Source organism: Nestor notabilis, unplaced genomic scaffold (assembly GCF_000696875.1).
Source record: "Nestor notabilis isolate BGI_N333 unplaced genomic scaffold, ASM69687v1 scaffold1151, whole genome shotgun sequence".
Taxonomy (NCBI): Eukaryota; Metazoa; Chordata; class Aves; order Psittaciformes; family Psittacidae; genus Nestor; species Nestor notabilis.
Window position 1 is genome coordinate 11,726 of NW_009915847.1, and position 19,681 is coordinate 31,406.

Sequence of the window (19,681 nt, forward strand, 5' to 3'; positions counted from 1 at the left end):
CAAACCTATTTAATGTGAAGTTTACAGGCTTGGCACATCCTAAATCAAAGCACATACTTAAATCCCTTCTTTCAAGCTTTAAATGTGACTAGATTTGAGCAGCTGATGCCCTGATTTGTTTGCTGTCTTTGTCTCTAATCATTGCATGTCATGTTCCAGCACATGTAGACGAAGCTTACCAGAAACTCATCCTTCTTGTCTTAACACGGGAATGAAACCACTGAAGGAGGATCTGCCAGCCTTTCCTAAAGTGGGCTTTGTATCTAAAGAACAAACACAAAACCGTACCGATCCAAATGGTAAATATACCTCTTTGACAACCTCCAGATCTTCATCTTTGCCTGATTCTGCCAAGGAAAAAGGAACCAACATGAAAAGCACCAATGAACCTCTTGTGAAGCCCACCACAAACTTTCCAAAGGAATGCTTTGCTGTAAAACAGTTGCAACCTCTGAACCCTTCCATAGCAATACCCCGGGGCAGCACCGCTGCTGAGCTGCAGCGGACTTTAGACTGCAGACCCTCCACCTCAGATGCTCATCTTCACTCTTTTCCTGAGTCTGGACTTAAATCACACAGCAATTGCAACAGCCACAAAGGAAACAAACCAGACGAACTTACAGACATGGAGGTTTTTATTAGAAGAAATTCGACTGAGATTCTTTATGACAGAACTGAAAGTGAAGGCTTTTGGACTGGAAGTGCCAAGGTCCAGGATAATAGTGAGTACCTTTAAAACCTCATGTCATCTGAAAGTCCCTGTAGCTTGTGTAACTACATACAAGTAGGTCCTTTGTAGCATCTACAGAATCAGTAATTGTGTGAGTGACTCTGGAATTTGAGTCATTTGTGGGTTGTTTTACATGGGGAATGCAATAAACTTGAGGAAAAATGTCCTTTCCCAATGAAGGAAAAGAACTAACCTTTAATTTGTAGAAAGAAGTTGTTACCAAATGTATGCAAGAACAGAACAGCAAAAGTGGTGACAAAAGCAAGGTTCTCTTTGGAATGCAAATGCTGATGGCACAATGAGACTGGGGTTTTTTAGCATTGCTTCTAAATTTTGTAAGGAGGGTGAGAGGGAACGTGTTCTCAACAAGGCTTTGCTCAAGAGGAGCTTTCATTTCATTACTGTTCTGAAAACAAAACCCCAAAACCCAAAATCAAACCTTACCCAACCCCAAAACAACCCACCTCATTCTGTTTCCCATGGCCCAGCTCCACTTGGTGAGTTCTTTCCTCTTGGGACAGAATGGGAAAGCTGTAGTTGTTTAAGGAGCTGGACTGCTGATGTTAAGTGTTGTGCTGTGCATCAGCTGGTGCTGTTCTGGGAATCTCCCTGCACACCCACCTCTCCTTTCCAGTCTCCTGTTGCTTGGTCTTGGGTTATGATGTGCTACTCCATAACTAACATGAGTATTCAGCCAGCCAAGCAGTAGCTGTTGTGCCCTGCAAGGACTCGCCTCTAGTGTGGGAGGAAGAGAAGTGTTTGGCATCTGTTATAGTAAGATGCCAAAAGCTGTTGCATGATGAAGGGTGCAAAGGACTGAGAAATGGTCAGGTTGTACTTTTGACACTCTTGATAGTGATGTTTGAAGACAAAGCTGTCTTCAGTACTAGCGAAATGTGGTTGCTTTGTGCCTTGGTCCACCCAGCACTCAACTACTGCAGCCTTGAGAGCTGAAGAACCTTCATTGAAAGCAGATGCTCATTCCTCTGTGGAGGAGCAAAAGGAGTTGTTAAACTTGAGTCTACGCACTGACTCCAGTGGAACTATCACTTGAGAAAGCTTTTCCTGACCTGAAAAGAGCTTTCTGCCAACTGCAAATACTTTAGCATGACTTTATTTCAATGTAAGGTGAAATAGGAGAAGTTGACATGGATCTTTCACTAAAATCCAGTTGCTTGCACCTTTATGTAAGAAACCTAATCTCCACTGCTCTTCCCTGCAGTAATAGTTCGCAAGTCCATTTTATCAGATGCTTCTAAAGTGAAGAAGCTGCAGCAAAGTGGAGAAGCATTTGTACAGGATGGTTCCTGCAATAACATTGCACCTCACTTGCACAAATGTAGGGAATGTCGTTTGGATAGCTACAGGAAGAACAAAGAGCAGAAAGACTCCACTGTCTTCTGTCGGTTCTTTCACTTTAGAAGGTAAGAACAATTTTGACTCTATATAGACCTTAATATTCTTTAAATGTGAATAACATATCCAAAGTTGGATGTCTGACCTTTTCTTCCCTTTCTGAAAGGGAATCTGTTGAGTGCTCCCTGTGTAGCTATAACATTGACTTCATCTGCCAGGACAGATACAAACCAGTTATTTGGTCCAACTGGTCTCATTTAGATCTCTGGTTCAAAGCTGCTAGATGTCAGTGTGTAGCTGTTCAGCTCTAAGGCTATGCCTAACTACTGAGAGGTTGCCTGTGGTTTTGTAGCCCTTAGAAACGTTATAACTGCTTAATTTGAGTAGCAAATATTTTGGCAGGACTTTGAGCTCTTGCTTTTGCTGTTCTGGGCTGAGTGCCAATGGGATAACACAAGTTTGGTTTGAGTGCTCTCAGTAGTTTTGGAGGTGCAAGTGAGAGTGTATATTCCGTGCATGTCTCCTGAAGTTTATCAGTTGGATGTGTGGAATGTCAGACCTATACCCCCAGCTGCAGTCATGGAATAGCGATAGGCAGAATCTTAATGTATGTTGTGTTGCTCAGTTCTTAGTTCCACTTGACACTTGAGAGCTTGTGCCCCTTCTTTAAGCTTGCCATGGAAAGGTTTGATTAGGACTCGCTAGATTTAGGGATGGTCAGCAAGGCAACTTTAAGGAAAACCCAGTGACTACCAAGTGGTGGCTGCTCTTCCAAATCTAATCTGCAGCTTCAGATCCTTTACCTTCCACATCCCCAGAGCCTAATCTTGTGAGCGGAAGAGTCAAAACCTTTGTTTAATCTATTGAGTTCCTAAGACACCATGAGGAAACCCTTCAAAAAGGTAGTTAAGCTGTTACTCCAACATAAGCCTGTCTGGAAGCCCAAGGTGGATGTTGTCTGACTATTTTTAACATGTCCTTCCCATTGTTTTCAAGTTGTGTAAATCTTTTTCCACGAACTATTTGATCTCACATCCAGATGTTGTTGCATGCTTCTTATTTTCCCCCACACCTATTTACACTTTGAGGCATGGACTGTGTTTTAAGGGAAGAAGGTAACACTTGTGATATTAGAGAGGAAAAGCAAAGATAGTATTTATTTACTGTCCCACAAAGGAGATGTGGAGTTTACTTATTCTCTGTTTTCCCTTTGATTTTCAGAGGAATGACTTTCTTTTGAGGCTCTAGGTAGACTAAAAAAGCCTCAAGACCTTTTAAATGGAAAACTGAAAGCAGAAAGGTCACAAAGACAATAAGAAAAAACCTCTTCCACTCTTCTGCTTGTTTCTTGGTGTTTATTCTTCCACTGCAACACTGTCCCTCTTGCACATTTTGTAGCTAAAGGTTTACAGAAGTGCTACTAACCTGTTGTTTAACCTCAGATTAGAGATTTTCCTATAGTAAATCTTGGGATAACCTGACATTAACAGAAGCATTCAAAAACGTGTGAGATCAGAGTAACAACAGACTAGGCGAATTCACCTTCTTGGGGTAAAACACCAGACTTGCAGTGCAGTTCAAAGCCATTGATGCCTTTGGTTTGAAACATGAAGCTGATGGAACCATCCCTTCTTAGTGGAGACAGCATTTGTCTGGTGATATCAGTGGTCAGCATGTGTTTTCTGCCACACTTAACACTCTGCTGAACACATGTTAGCATCAGGAGTCAACTTCCCTCTACAGCATTAAGTAAGTAGGTTCCTGAGAACCTGAGCAGAACTCTGGGTGGTTTTTAACACACTACTAACAACACAGGTCTCATTCTTTCCACCTCTCTTTGACCCACAATCAGTTGAGACCATCTCACTCAAATGCTGCTTGATTTTCTTGGCAGCTACTTCCAAATGAATGGTTACTGAAATATATTCTGTATTTAAGCTGTTCTGACTTCTCTTTTACAGAGTTCTAGATTAAATTCTGACTCTTACCTCCTCTAGATGTGATCCTTAATGCCAATGTGTTTTAAAACCTGCTAACCTGGTTTTGTGTGAATAAGAAACAACATAAACCTTCAGGAAATCTACTACAAAAGCCTGATGTTTTGGAGTCTTTTTAAACAAGCAGGACACTAAGTGTGCTTAATGCTAATGACCAGTATGTTTATCCATGCCTATTATAACCATTAAGAGTTAAACTCATTGACACACAGGATACACGTTTACAATTCAAGCATTGACTCGTTAGAATGAATATAAACTAAGGAAGCATTTGAGATGATGGGTTTCTCCTCTTCCCCTGCTTCTTCCCACACAGGTTGCAGTTTAATAAGCATGGAATACTGCGTGAGGAAGGCTTCTTAACTCCAAATAAGTACGACCCTGAGGCTATCAGCTTGTGGCTGCCTTTGTCAAGAAATGTTGTGGGTCTAGATCTCGACACAGCCAAGTACATCCTGGCCAACATTGGAGACCACTTCTGTCAGCTGGTAATATCCGAAAAGGAAGTGATGTCTACAATTGAACCACACAGTAAGATCAATTTCTGTTAAAATAACCTGTGTTTAATAACTGTATGTGAAACTTAAGGCGTCTGACCTGTGTGAAAGTATATTGCATGCATTTGGAAATGTCATGTGAGACTTCAGTGTTTGCTTCTCTTCTGAGAGAGGTAATGGTTAAGAGCCAGTATGAACTTGTGTCAACAGCTCTGCTCTCAGGTGGGGGAGAAGGAAGAGAAATTCTACCCTCTTTATCCAAAGACTTTTCTCAGTTTATCAAATTACTTTTCCTGTTGGAGAGAGTGTAATTCTGTTACGAAACAAAGTGTAAAAAACTTCAGCAGGCAGCTGACAACAGTCTGTTCTTAGCATGTAAATGAAATCTTTAATTTTACTGCACAGATCCTGCTGGATTGCTTTGGTTCTACTTTGTTCTTGCATAATGGACCTAGTGCTGCCTGTTGAGTCAGTAAAGAAAGCTTTTTCCCTCCACGAAGTTTCCAGTAGGACTGTTTTAAGTAATTATATGTACATACAGTATATATTCTTCCTGTCTGCTGTCTCTATCTAGCAGACAGGGCAAACCTTGTGTCCTCAAACACAGGTTTTCTTGCCACACCAGAACCTTCCTGGAGCAAACACGAGCAGACAAATGGGGAAGGCTGTGATCTTGTGTAATCATTTCTCAGAGTAGAATGACTCTTAAAAACCGTGTTTGTTCTTTGGGTTATAAGTACCTGACTGAGATGCAGGACAGTTTAGAAGACTTGTCTACCCAATGTCTTCTGCATTTGGGTAGTTCTGACACTCTATAATGATAATACCAGTTTGAGTCACTGCAAGGTTTTGAATAGAAGACAAAAACCTGAACAGGCTTGAATGCCCTTGACAAGGGGAGGGAAGACTTGAGATGCTTCAGAATGTCTTACCTTGCACCACTTGGATCTGCAAGCTCTGCTCTTTGCTTCAACTGGAACACATTCAGGCCTTTGGAGCCAAAGCATTGACAGGCAGAATGAGAGGTACAGACTGGAATACTGAAACCCTTAGAGAAGGATGACATTTCGGCTGGAATCTGGGAAACAAAAGGGAGGTGTGGTGTTTCTTAATAGCAGAGGATGCATCTGTTAGCACACGTACCAGAAACACTCTCTGCTACAAACAGCAAACACACATGTGAGTTCTGGAGTTGGTTTGAAGGGAGCAAAATGTTATGAATTCCTCTTTGTTTATTGTTCTGGCTGGTGAGAGTGAGGGAATTCCATTTTATGAAACTGGAGGATATTGTTAATGCTCTGGGTAGGAAAGAAGTGATTTACAGTCTGGGTATTCTTCTTGGAAGAGTTCAGTAGAAGAGCACTTGCTCAGTTGACACAGGACATTCTTCTGCTACTATCATTTGAAGCCATGGTAAAGCTTTCTTAGCAGAGTTCAGGTGAAATGCTCTTTGTCATTAAAATGCAGTCTCTGACAAACTGACCTTTCCCAAAATGTCACAATATCTCCTTCAGATATTGCTTTTTAGGGGATCATTTGTACTTGAGTGATTTTGCACCCGTAGTATGTCTCAATGTCAAGCCCTTTTCTCTGTTACCAGACTGGCGGGTAGAGCCACAAGACAAACAAGCATAAGGAAGAAAATTATTTGGGAGAGCTTCCTTATAGAGAATTCCTTAAAGGATTAGTAGTAAAACACAAGTGAAATTATCACTGTGTAGTAAGAGATTGACCAGTGTAGAAAGAACAGCATGTTGGCTCACACTGCTCCTTGGCCACCAAGTGCCACAAAGGAGACCTGTGGAAGGAGGAGATGGGCTCAAACTAGTGAGAGGAAATGAAAGGACAAAATTCCAAAAACTGAAATAGCATGCAAAAGAGAACAAAAATCCCCTCTTTATCCAGTTTTGGGGGGAAATTGGAGGATTGGCCTAGAAGATGGGTACTATAGTGCATGTTTTTAAAGGCAGAGAAGAATGGAGCTGGTGATATCTGGACCTCAGTCTCCTGGAAGGATTCTGAAGCAAAGTAATCAAAAGAATTCTTACCTCCTACTTAAGAACAACTTGTGCCAAGTTATTCTAGTTCTGTTCCATACATAGCTAATGGGCATTCTACAGAAGGAAAACAACAGATGTCTGGGATGCTGGTATGGTGTTTTTAGCCTACAATGGGACATGGTCTCTCTTAACTTGCTTTTAAGAAGTGTTGTGGGCAGAGGAGTTTCAGAGCAGTTAAAGTGTGGAAGGTGGTAGGAGGAGCAGATACGTGTGCTTTTGTCTAGTCTAGTTTTCTAACTGGTGTCATAGTGAAACTAAGAGCAGGCTGAAATCATCTGTGATCATGCAGTCCTGGAAGGGCTTGTAAGACACTTGTCAATGTTTGGGATGTTTCAAGTGAACTGAAAGAGTGATTTGGGGTGAGGAAAGGTGCAATATAATGGATACATAAGAAACCTGAGCAGCAGTAGTGAGTTCTTTGGAGAACAGCTACTCACCATTCTGAGGTCTGATACACACCTATAAACACATAGAAAACCTGCTAAAAGAAGAGAACTACTTGACCCTTACACTGTAGAGTAGAAAACAAGGACAAGCTGTTCGTAGCAAGCTTGACATCAAGCTTAGCTTGCTAGTAACCTAACTTCTTTCTAGGGTAGATGTGGAATTTCCACTTGGGAGGATGTCAGAAGCGTGCATGTTTATTTGGGCAAATACATGTTGGGATTAAGAGATGCAGTCGGTGCTGCACAGGAGAAAGCAGCACTAAAGTGCTTTAATGGAGCTGTATTGAGCCTTGGGTGACATGGTCTGGTGTGAGGTGTCCCTGCCCATGGCAGAGGGTTGGAACTGGATGATCTTAAGGTCCTTTCCAACCCAAACCATTCTGGGATTCTGTGACACTAATGCTTTGCCTGGGAATTCCCTCAGGACAGGTCGCCTGGAAGCGCGCGGTTCGTGGGGTCCGAGAGATGTGTGATGTGTGTGACACCACAATCTTCAACCTTCACTGGGTCTGCTCCAAGTGTGGCTTTGGCGTGTGTGTGGATTGCTACAGGATGAAGAAGAAAAGCTTGCATGAAGGTGAGAGTGCATATTGCTCTTTGGAACAAAGGAATTCAAACCTTCAGACCTGTAATTTGATCTTGGAAGTCAATAACAACCCTCAGCAACAAGACAATAAACTTGCCCAACTAAAGAACATGTTGTAGACCTATGGTTTGGTGTGTCAATAGCAATAAAACATGTAACCTTCCAGAGAAGGGTGAAAGCTGCACTAATAAAACAATGTATTGGTTTTGTTTTACAGATGATGACTCAGATACTTTCTCCTGGTTTAAATGTGTGAAGGGGCAGGTACATGAACCAGAGAATCTGATGCCTACACAAATAATTCCTGGAAGAGGTATCTTAAATATTACATTGGGCTGAAAGGAAGCTGTAGGCTTTTGCTGTCCTGTATGTGTTGTTGAGATAGTACTGAGTGAGGGGAGTTTTAGCAATAAAGTTAGTAAAAGCTTGGTATTTCTTGTCCAAAGACTGGACCAGCCTTTGTGTACTTAGTACTGTTTTATTGTATTTGACCTTTATAAAGAACTGTCACAACTTCTTGTTTACTTCTGTTCATGTACTGTTGGTTACCTGCATAGATACACCATTTCTTATAAAGGCTTATTGAATGCTGGATGCTCTAATTCCACAGGAGCTCACTAATGACTCTTTTCCTTCAGCTCTCTATGATGTAGGTGATATTGTTCACTCCATAAGAACAAAATGGGGAATAAAGGCTAATTGTCCTTGTGCAAATAAGCAGTTCAAAGCACTATCAAAGCCAACTCTAAAGGAGGATTCAAAACAGGTATTGCTACTGTCTCATGCTATGTCTGTAGTGCAGGTTTGCCTCAGCTACTACCCATGGTAACTGACTTTGTAAGGGTGCCAGTGCTGACCATTACTGCTAACCCATCATGTAGGGTTTCCTTCACAAATTGCTTTAGTGTTCATCTTTCTGTTTCAGTCCTTTTTGGGGGAAGACACCATTTTCTGATGCCTCAGTAAGTGACCTATCCTTGAAAAATGCTCAGTGAGGATTTTTTTTAGGACAAAAAGTAGGATTAGATTGAGAGAATCCTTAAAAGTTTTACGAACAGACTAATGGGAATGGTTTTAAAGTGGGGACTATCCCCTTGGGTCCTGGAGATGTAACACATGCAATATCTAGAAGAATAAGTAGGGTGGAAGAGTATTGGAATCCATAGAAGAACTGAACAGGAGTAAAACTGAGGGCTGGAGCAGCATGGAGAAGCCCTGGTTTCTCTGTGAATCCTGGTAGGAAGTTTGCTGTTCATTATATAAAAGATCCTAGTAACTCCCAACTCCCCATCATGTGCTTATCTGTAAATGAATTTAATGGGGTTTGCTTTTGAAAGCAGAGCACAAATTAAGGGCTTAGTGTTGCAGCATCTTGCAAGAAAACAGCTTAATTAAGTAACTTTGGTTTTGTTGTATGCTTATTCATAAGCTTATTTTGAGAATAAGTGTGTAAGAAGCAGGCTGAGCTTGACTTTGGTGCTGGTAATCAATGGAAGAGATGAAAAGTACTGTGAGGAAGCTGGTTATGGGATTCAGAAGTTAGCTTATGACTGACCTAGCTTCAGGCTTCTGTTTCTGTTTCCTCTGTGACCCTGGACAAACAGCAGCATTGAAATTTATCTATACCTCTGTCAGTAAAATCAGGTCCTGCACTGGTTGTGTGAGGATCAGCTTAAAGTGTGAAGCACTGTATTACAGTTGGAATCCTTCCCAAACATCAGCAGACAAGGAAATGAGATGAAGAATGTAGCAACAGGCAGACACAGGTGCAGAGTAACTTCTTGACTGGAAAGTATTTGAGCAGAGGGAAGAAATTCAGCCAGTGATGCAGGAATCCCAGGCCAGAGCAGTAGTTCTGGTTAGTCTGTTACTAGAATCTCTGGTAAAGAGCAGATAAATCAGTTGGGCAGGACATGTGCAGCAGTGTTGTGCTGGCCAGGCTGTTGCTGTGCTCATATGCAGGTGTATTTGAGACCTGGCAGGTGAGTGGGCTTTTGCCCCCACCTTAAGATACAAATTTAGGAGCACCACATATTTGCTTTAGTCTACTGATGGACCTCCAGCTTAGCCCTGGTCTGAACATCAGCTGTCACTAGAGTTGTGAGAGCACTGCTGTTACAGCTGCATTTAGTTCCCAAAGCATCCCAGAAGATGCATCTAGGAAACTCAGCTTTCTGTGCTTGTCTTGAAGGGTGGTAGATTCTCTTGCCTGCTCTTAAAAGTCAGGACATCCTGAATCCTGCTGGATCATCATCTCTGGCTGCTCTGAGATGCAATGCTGACCTCTTGTGGAGACCAGATAGCTTTTGAAGGGTCAAACCATCTCTATCTTGTTTTTAAAGAATGAATTTGCCCATGTTCTTGCTTCCCCTTTCTGAGCAGAGTGTGCGTCTAATCAGGTTCTCACTTTGTTCTTTCAGAACTTAGTACCTGGAGAGAGGACCAGCCTTCAACATAACAGCTTTGTCCTGAGCCCACAAGTCGCTACACACGATCCTCCTGTAAAGTCAGCAATTGGAAGCAAACAAAGTGCTTCAGGAAATACTCCTTCTTCATTAAGCTGGTTATCAAATCTAACAAGTGGAAACGTGAACAAAGAAAACAAAGGTATGTGCAGAACCAGTGAAGAGTAAACCCTTTATGTCTGTTTGTCAGAAGAATAGAGACCAGACCCAGCTGTATCTTGTGGTGAGAATGATACAGTCTGCTGGGATGGGTGTTCAAGTCCATGGCAACAGCTGGGAGTAAAACCTGGCAGGGTTAGCCTGTTCTTTGAGAAGGGATTAATACTGATGCAAGTATCCTTAAATTCATTGGGAGAATGTATGTATTTTAGAATGTGTGGTTTTAAAGTACTGAAGACGGTTGAGGGAAAGGAGTGTTTCATCTGCATGTGTTGAGAAGAGATTTATATATATGTACGTACATACATGTATGCATGAAGAAGTATTTTGTTGTCTTAAAACCCCAAAGCACACACTTTTCCTGGTGCAGAATCCTTGCTCTGTTCTCATGTGTGTTCTTCTGTTCATTTCAGAGAAACTCCTCATACCTATTCCAAAGAATGAGAACAAACCTCTCCAGACACTCCCTAGCTTAGCTAAGCCCGCTGCGGCCCTGCAGACGTTCAACAGTGCAATACTGACACCTGTGAGCAACAACAACACGGGTTTCTTGAGGAACCTGTTGAACTCTTCTGGAGGAAAGGTATATGAAAAACTTAAGCTTACAGGTTTGAGTTGATACCAGGCTTAGGGTTCTGTTCTAACCTGTGAACAACTACCCAGACATTTGTCACTGTATGTAAAATCCTGTCTTCTTTTGGGGAAACAGCTTAGTTTCAGTGTTCCAGTTAGTGCTTTCTAGAGTAGCAGCTTAGTGGTACTATCAGCAAGTCTCGCTCAGTGAGGGCGTTGGAACTAGATGATCTTAAGGTCCTTTCCAACCCAAACCATTCTGTGCTAGAGCAGATTAATGTCCTTAGGCTAGCGTCTGGCACGTGCATTCGTTGACATGTCCATTAGACTCAAAAAGAAGCATCAAGGAACTTGGCAGATGGAGGGAAAACCTTCTGTGGTGGGTGATGATCTCTCTAGTGCCTCATTTGCAGACTGGTTCACTTCAGGTATTCCTGAGCTTTGTTTGCTCTTAGATATGACTTCAAAACGGTGGGTGGGATAAAATATTGGCCTTGGTTGTTCCTTGATGAACCTGCAATTCTGATCTTTGATGTAAAGAAACGTTCCCTGCTCTAATTCATGGCTTTCTGCAGTGTTGCTGACGTATAAATCAGAGCAGAACTACTTATGCCAGAACACTGTAGACAAAGTGTCTGTTCCCTGCTCTAATTCATGGCTTTCTGCAGCGTTGCTGACATGTAAATCAGAGCAGAAGTACTTATGCCAGAACACTGTAGACAAAGTGTCAGAAATCACATTGGCATTTAATGCTGGTGACTTTCTAGACAGCAAAGTTCTGCAGATCTTTGTTTCTCTGCACGAATGTGAACTCAAGTGCAAAGTTCTGAAAGTGGGAAATACCATCCTTAAAGCGTGCAGGGCAAGGAACAGGAAAGTGCACCAACTTCTTTGTGTGTTCTTCTTCCTCTCTTTTTAAATCAGACAGACAATGGACTCAAGACTACACCCAAAATCCTTGATGACATTTTTGCTTCCCTGGTGCAAAACAGAACCATTACAGACCTGCCTAAGAAACCTCAAGGACTCACCATAAAGCCTACGATCATGGGCTTTGACACGCCACACTACTGGTTATGTGATAACCGCCTGCTGTGTCTACAAGACCCCAACAATGAAAGTAACTGGAATGTCTTCAGGGAATGCTGGAAGCAGGGACAGGTATTGAAGTTTTTCTGCTTCTACAACTCGTATTCCTTGCCCTTTGACATGCAGGTATAAACTTCCTGCAATGATGAGCAACACTAAACCTTCATAAAACGTTTGACATGAGCATTGTTAGATCCTTGCAGAAAAGGATGTGGGTTTTACTATTTGAAAGCAGTTTCTAAACACTTTCAACCAGGTGGGGCTAAATCATCTCTTTCCTGATAATGGCAAACCTAGTGGGCAAGGCAGTGACCAATACAGAAACAGGACTATTCAGACTGGGAGGGACTAGGTGGGAAGTCCCTCTACCTTGGTTTCTCCCTAAGAGGTGAAGAAAGGAAAAGATCATTGTTTTCACCTTTTCTGCAGTCCATAAGCACAAATACTTCACATTTTGAAAGCATCTTTTCAATCCTCCTCTGATGATTGAACAGTCTGGGGGTTTTGGGTGGGTTTTTTGGTATTTATTCTAGTAAGAGCCCATGATTATCTTCAGTGTTGCTACAGTATCACCTTGTCTTTTCAAACATGACAGGGAATAATGGGTTTAAACTGAAACAGGGGGAGTTCTGGTTGGATGTAAGGAAGAAGCTCTTCCCTGTGAGGGTGCTGAGGCGCTGGCACAGGGTGCCCAGAGAAGCTGTGGCTGCCCCATCCCTGGCAGTGTTCAAGGCCAGGTTGGACACAGGGGCTTGGAGCAACCTGCTCTAGTGGAAGGTGTCCCTGCCTGTGGCAGGGGGTTGGAACTGGGTGAGCTTTAAGGTCCCTTCCAACCCAAACCATCCTGTGACTCTGTGACATGGAGCAGTTGCTTGTTAGGTTCATTATGGGGCTGTTAAATACATTTTCCCCTTAAATCCTGGAGTCCCTCTGACTTTCAGAGTTGGACCAGATGATCCTTGAGGTCCCTTCCAACCTGGTATTCTCTGATTCAGTGATTCACACTGCTGAACTTAACAGCTCTGTATAAAAAGCTGCATTAACAGCTTGAGCTAAAGAATGACCAAATGCCAACATGCTGCTGGTAAGGCAGGCTGAACATTCACAAAGTGCCCATGTTCAAATGTTCACTGTATTTTACCCATTGCCCTACTCTGGTTGGAATTACAGCTTTTGATTGTTGAATATATTCTCCTTCCTCACAGCCTGTAATGGTGTCAGGAGTGCATCACAAATTAAATGCAGACCTCTGGAGACCAGAGTCCTTTAGGAAAGAATTTGGCCAACAGGAAGTGGATCTGGTTAACTGCAGGACCAACGAAATCATCACCGGAGCTACTGTAGGAGACTTCTGGGATGGATTTGAAGATATTTCAAGTAAGTAGTGTGAATTTTTGTTCCAATAAGGAAAATATTCAACAATAATTCTGCCCTAGCACAACTCTATCATCCTTAAGTAGTGTAAAAGATATTCCAGGGGTTTTCCCTCATACTGGGCAGTGTCTGCAGTGTATTCCCACCACATGGAATGGGTAGGAACTGCCAGCCCAGTGGATGACTCTTCTTCAGGACTATGTTTGGCTGTGTTTAGTCTTTTAAGGAAGCATTTTGAAGGATCTTCCTACCAAGTAGTTCTATAGAAATAGTTCGGGAATGAACATGATTTTAAGTGAAGATAAGGATTTCTTTGTCTGAATTCTTTATGTTTTGAGTTGTACAACTATTAGAAGCTCAGACCTGTTAACATATGACAACAGGTCGCCTGAGAACAGAAGAAGGAGAGCCGATGGTGCTGAAGCTTAAAGACTGGCCTCCAGGAGAAGACTTCAGAGATATGATGCCTTCTCGGTAGGAATTCACAGAGAAACTGTTCATAATGTGGGATACACCCCCAAAACACTGGAATGCAGGAATCCTGCTGTGTTGGACACCTGCTTCAGCTTTGGGAAGCAGCTGGGCACATGTGACCATGTTGTTTGAGATGCCTGGCAGAGCTAAACAAGCTTTCACAGAATCCCAGAATGGTTTAGGTTGGAAAGGTCCTGAAGATGATCCAGTTCCAACCCTCCTGCCATTGTCAGGCGCACCTCACACTAGACCATGTCATTCTGTCCAACCTGGCCTTGAACACTGCCAGGGATGGGGTATTCACCACTTCTTTGGGCAGCCTGTTCCAGCACCTCAGCACTTGTTTTATGACAAGTTTTTATACAGTTCATTGTATTTATTGCCAAGTAAATCAAATACCTAAATGCTTCATGGTTGGTTAAACTTTGGAAGCTTCCTAAAAACCTGAGTCATTTTGAAATGTAAAGTTCAGTTGAAGCTTCTATTTTGCCAAACTTTAAGTATTCTGCTTTACTCCATTTGATAATTTTGAGGTGATTACACAAGGAAATAGCATTACCCCAGAGCAGTTAAATTTGTTAATCTGCTATAATCCTGCCTTGCTTGCTTGGTTCCTTTTCCTGGTGTTCAGTAATCCCCCTGGGGGGAAGAAGCACCATCTCTTGACTGGAGAAAGCTTTTGCTGCGGTTTATTTTAGTCTGCCTTTGCTTTTTGTCAGTTCCTAACATTGAATTGTATTACTTTAGGTTTGATGATTTGATGAAAAATATTCCCTTGCCAGAATACACCAGGAGGGGTGGCAAGCTCAACCTTGCCTCTCGACTTCCCAACTACTTTGTACGACCAGATTTGGGCCCCAAGATGTACAATGCCTACGGTAAGGAATATTCCCCTCTAAAGGTCATGTTGACCACACACTCAGATTAGATTTTACTGTAAATGAAATGAATCCTTGCTGTTCCAGACAATTTGATTAATCCCATTGATCTGAAACCCTAACTTGGGCTCACTGATAGGCATTAGTGATGTCCAGAGCATTATGATTTCATTAAGTGTGGTTTTGTCTAGATGGTTTCAAGCCAATAATATTTATTTCCAGTCTCCTTATTGATTTGCTCCACATGTGTGTACACAGCCTTTCTTCCTAGAGGCAGCCATGTGTATTCGTTGTATTGCTGCTTCTGGCTGTATCACTTCTGTTGCTTCTCCTTTTGGGGCTGTATCCATGTTCTTTCCATGGCTGGTTCATCTGCTGTCACTCAAAAGGCATTTAAAACTAAGCATGACCATGGCCAGTGAAGAGATCATGACTAATAAATACTGTAGTGGCTGCTTTTTAGAGGGGAAAAAGAGGCTGGTTCTGACAATGCTTTGTTCTAAACTGCTGAAGCAGCATAGAACCTCAGGCAGGTTTGGGTTGAAGGGACCTCAAAGCTCATCCAGCTCCAACCCCCTGCCACGGGCAGGGACACCTTCCACTAGAGCAGGTTGCTCCAAGCCCCTGTGTCCAACCTGGCCTTGAACAGTGCCAGGGATGGGGCAGCCACAGCTTCTCTGGGCACCCTGTGCCAGCGCCTCAGCACCCTCACAGGGAAGAGCTTCTGCCCAAGAGCTCATCTCAATCTCCCCTCTGACAGGTTAAAGCCATTCCCCTTGTCCTGTCCCTAAGTGCCTGGGAATAAGGTCCCTCTCCAGCTTTCTTGTCAGCCCCTTTATGTCCTGGAAGAAACTGTCTTTTAGCAGGACTTAAATGTGGCTTTTATATGTCATACAGGCAGGGTATAGACATGGATCAATGTAAACTGATCACTTGGGAAGACCCAAACAAGACAGGACACGGTCCTGGCTATAAAAGCATATTGCTGTCCTGGATTCATTTGCTGATAGAAGGAAAAGCTCCCTGGTCTTTTCAGCTGGTGCTGCTGAGAGGGGTCTAAGGTTTCTTTTTGTCTTGCTCATGGGCTTGTACTCTTCTTGTTCTTTTCTTTCCCAGGCTTAATAACACCAGAGGATAGAAAATATGGCACAACAAACCTCCATTTAGATGTGTCTGATGCAGCCAACGTTATGGTTTATGTGGGCATCCCCAAAGGCCAGGCTGATCAAGAAGAAGGTAAAGTCTGTCTTATGTTTACAGGGGGTTATTTCTGTAGTTGAAGGGTAAAGGTTGTCCTTTACTGTAACTGCTCATGCTTCCTCTCAACAGAAGTGCTTAAAACCATACAGGATGGTGATTCTGATGAATTGACCATTAAGCGCTTTACTGAAAGCAGAGAGAAACCTGGAGCTCTGTGGCACATTTATGCTGCCAAAGATACAGAGAAGATTCGGGAATTCCTTAAAAAGGTAAGGTGTGACGTCCTAAAAACTGGTGTAGGCTTGCAAATACATCTCCTTGGGCTTTTCTCCTCTTAAACTCCACCCTTAAAAGCACGCACAGGAGATGCTCTTGGGAAATGCGGTAGCCATATGTGGTGCATACAGATCTCCCTTGTTCTCTCCCTTTTCCTACCTGTTTTTCCCTATACCTTTATGAAGTTTGGATTAAGGGAAAAGCGTAAGGTATTTGTGGTGATGTTTCCATGGAGTTAAAGGCTTAGTTGAGCTGTGATACTACATCCCAAAGGGCTTGTTTCAGTGTTTGAATTCACCACAAATGGTCCAGAGTTCTTTGTGGTCTCAATTCTGGAACTTCTGGTGCTCTGAAAGTGGAAAGAGCTGATGTGTTGGTGTTTACAAGGATAAATGGGATGATCTGAACAACTGTCACCTTTGTCAGCCTGAACTGCTGCCCTGGGTGGAAACTCAGAGAGGCTACAGCACATTGGTTCAGTATTAACAAAGAACAAACCTTATAAGCATTGGCATTTTGAATTCTGCCATCTGTGCCTCACACCTCTTCCTGGTCCCTGGTAGCACACTTGCTTGCAAGTGTGAGGCTTCCAACAGCTTCTCTTGGAGTGGAACCAAGGTGTTTTTCTCCTCCTGGATGAGTTTTTGGGCCACACTCTTGGTGTAAATGGCTGCCACTAGGTTTATACTGGAACTTTCTACAGAAATTAGATCCCTGCAGCCCTCAAAGTACTTTTCTGAAGTGCCTGTTCTGCTCCCAGCCTTTTATCTCCCAAAAATCTAGTTCACATCCTCCGTTTGGAAGTGCACTGACTCGTGCTGGCCTCAGGGCAGATGCCTGCTGAACTCAGTAGTTTCTTCCAGTTACAAGCTCTAGTAGTGTGAGAGTATTGATCCTCTATGACAGTGGTTCCCACTGTGAACACGTGAGTCCCTTAACCCTCTGGTGCTTCTTCCTGCAAATTGGGTTCATTTAATTTCCTGTCCCTGCACTTGCACTGTGTCTGTGAGGCCAGAGGGGCTGAGAAATGACCAACCCTCGACAAACTAAGGACTGAGTAAGAACAGAGACATTTCACTGTGTAACTCATAGACCTGAACATGTGGTACAAGTCACTCTGGAATGCATGTGTACGGAATACCATGGATACATCTTGATGGTGGTGTGCTTTAATACCTGTCATGTGGTGACTTTGCAGGTTGCAGAGGAGCAAGGTCAAGAAAACCCTGTTGATCACGATCCCATTCATGATCAGAGCTGGTACTTGGACCGGTCGCTAAGAAAACGCCTTCACCAGGAGTATGGAGTTCAAGGCTGGGCTATTGTACAGTTTCTAGGAGATGTAGTTTTCATTCCAGCAGGAGCTCCACACCAGGCAAGGCCCAGGGGCACTGTCCCAGCCCGACCTCTTGGGCAGAGACCTCTGAGCACAGCACTAACTCTTGTGTTTGTTCTCTCTAGGTTCATAATTTGTACAGTTGTATTAAAGTTGCAGAAGACTTTGTATCCCCAGAGCATGTCAAACACTGCTTCTGGCTCACTCAGGAATTTAGGTATCTGTCACACACGCATACGAACCACGAAGATAAACTGCAGGTAACTTATCAGTGTTCAAAAGCAACCCTGCTCCTCTTAACCCCCTTCTTAACCCTAAAACACCCACCAAACCCCACTAACCAGCCCTCACCAAAGCACAAGGGCTGTGTCCACACAACTGGGTTGCTTTCACGTTCAGGTCAACTTTCTGCACTGGATCTCAGAAGTTTCAACAGGGATTTGAATTGTTACTGTTTGTTGGTAGTTCCGAGGAAGCTTCTGATGCTCCTCCTGAGATTCCTTGGAAGTGTTTTCTTCTTCCATGTCTTTGTGTTCCCTCTAGCTGAGCTGGCAATACTCTCCTCAGGACATGGGGTCTCAGTTTCTATTCTGTCAGAATCTGAACCTTTTCTTCATGAGTTAGTGATTTACATGAGGGTCTTGCAGATCACAGAATTCCAGACTGGTTTGGGTTGAAGGGACCTTAAAGCTCCTCCAGCTCCAACCCCTGCCACGGGCAGGGACACCTTCCACTAGAGCAGGTTGCTCCAAGCCCCTGTGTCCAACCTGGCCTTGAACACTGCCAGGGATGGGGCAGCCAAAGCTTCTCTGGGCAACCCGTGCCCGCCACTCAGCACCCTCACAGGGAAGAGCTTCTGCCCAAGAGCTCATCGCAATCTCCCCTCTGGCAGGTTAAAGCCATTCCCCTTGTCCTTGTCAGTACATGCCCTTGTCCAAAGCCCCTCTCCAGGTTTCCTGTAGCCCCCTTCAGACACTGGAAGCTGCTCCGAGGTCTCCACGCAGCTTCCCTTCTCCAGGCTGACCCAGCCCCAACTTTCTCAGCCTGGCTCCATATGGCTTCCAACCTGACCCTGGTTACAGTGTTCCTTGTAGAACTCAGGGCCTTTTCTTTTCCTCCCAGGTGAAGAATGTCATCTACCACGCTGTTAAGGACGCGGTTGGGATACTGAGAGCTAACGAATCCAGCCTTAGCAGACCGTGAAGCAGAAAGCCTTAACCACACACTCTGCAACAGAAGCGTTGGCAGCTCTTTTACCTACTCAGTCAGGACCTCTGTGGACTTTGAGCTTCTATGAATGTTACCTCATCTTCCTTTCAGCAGTACCAGAGGCTCGTGGTACTATGTTCTGTGTATTCTTCCAATGTTTACAAACCTGATATGTATATGTAGTAATATGTATGGACTGTGGCATACTGTGAATGCTCAGTTGCAATAGAACTTTATACGGAGCCGCTCTCCAAACTGTACAAAATACCTCCTTAGAGAACTGCTGGAAACTATTCCAAATTCCTTGTTTGAAACAGAATATTATTCCAAGGCATTGTAAAGCTCCAGTTTTTAACATGCATTTTGAGGGGGGAGGAAGCAGGAGTCGCCCAGTTTAATCACTGATTTACAGGAAAAACTAAGAATGCAGTTCTGGAATTTCACATTAACATAGAACTAGCATTTAAAAGTAGCTTTAAGCTATTGTATAGTAACATAGAGATGGGGTTAAACCATCTTTAGATAAATGTATTTAAATTTCTAAATGTTAAAAAAGAAACTTTTAATCAAAATGTCTTCTGTTTGAAACTGCTCTTTCATTTGAACTGATGTTTGATTCTCTGGTTTTTAACACTGAATGGTCTACATAAAATTCTTCTATTTCAGATACTGCTCCTTGCCTGGCTTCTTAACTGAGGCTTTCAAACATAACTGATTTGATGCAGTGCTTTGAAATGCAAAAGAGAGTGGTGTATCACGTCCTGCTTGAGCTGGTTTGTAAAGTACCTGCAGGCTTTGGGGTAGTGAGTTCAGAGACAGGTTTGCTTACAGCTCTCTTTGGTTAACTGAAGCACGTCTTAGCTCTACAGCTGCTTCTCAGCCAGCACCAGGGTCTGCATCAAAGGAGCTTTGCAGCTTCAGTCTTAAATGGCACACACTTTGCTCCAGAATCATAGAATCATAGAATAGTCAGGGT

At 43.2% G+C, this 19,681-nt stretch overlaps 1 protein-coding gene across 1 annotated transcript in view; it reads left to right on the forward strand.

The window, feature by feature from the left end:
• Positions 1-19,370, forward strand: part of KDM3A (lysine (K)-specific demethylase 3A) — a 30,959-nt gene extending 11,589 nt beyond the window's left edge. Inside the window, exons 9-25 of the mRNA XM_010024314.1 lie at positions 160-722; positions 1,953-2,154; positions 4,400-4,614; positions 7,511-7,663; positions 7,890-7,985; positions 8,311-8,438; positions 10,093-10,279; positions 10,710-10,879; positions 11,794-12,030; positions 13,164-13,335; positions 13,716-13,806; positions 14,554-14,684; positions 15,801-15,920; positions 16,014-16,153; positions 17,359-17,535; positions 17,622-17,756; positions 18,619-19,370. Coding sequence (XP_010022616.1) covers positions 160-722; positions 1,953-2,154; positions 4,400-4,614; positions 7,511-7,663; positions 7,890-7,985; positions 8,311-8,438; positions 10,093-10,279; positions 10,710-10,879; positions 11,794-12,030; positions 13,164-13,335; positions 13,716-13,806; positions 14,554-14,684; positions 15,801-15,920; positions 16,014-16,153; positions 17,359-17,535; positions 17,622-17,756; positions 18,619-18,699 — 2,998 coding nt within the window. The 3' untranslated portion in view covers positions 18,700-19,370. The remainder of the gene's footprint in view (positions 1-159; positions 723-1,952; positions 2,155-4,399; positions 4,615-7,510; positions 7,664-7,889; positions 7,986-8,310; positions 8,439-10,092; positions 10,280-10,709; positions 10,880-11,793; positions 12,031-13,163; positions 13,336-13,715; positions 13,807-14,553; positions 14,685-15,800; positions 15,921-16,013; positions 16,154-17,358; positions 17,536-17,621; positions 17,757-18,618) is intronic.
• Positions 19,371-19,681: the final 311 nt, after the last annotated feature.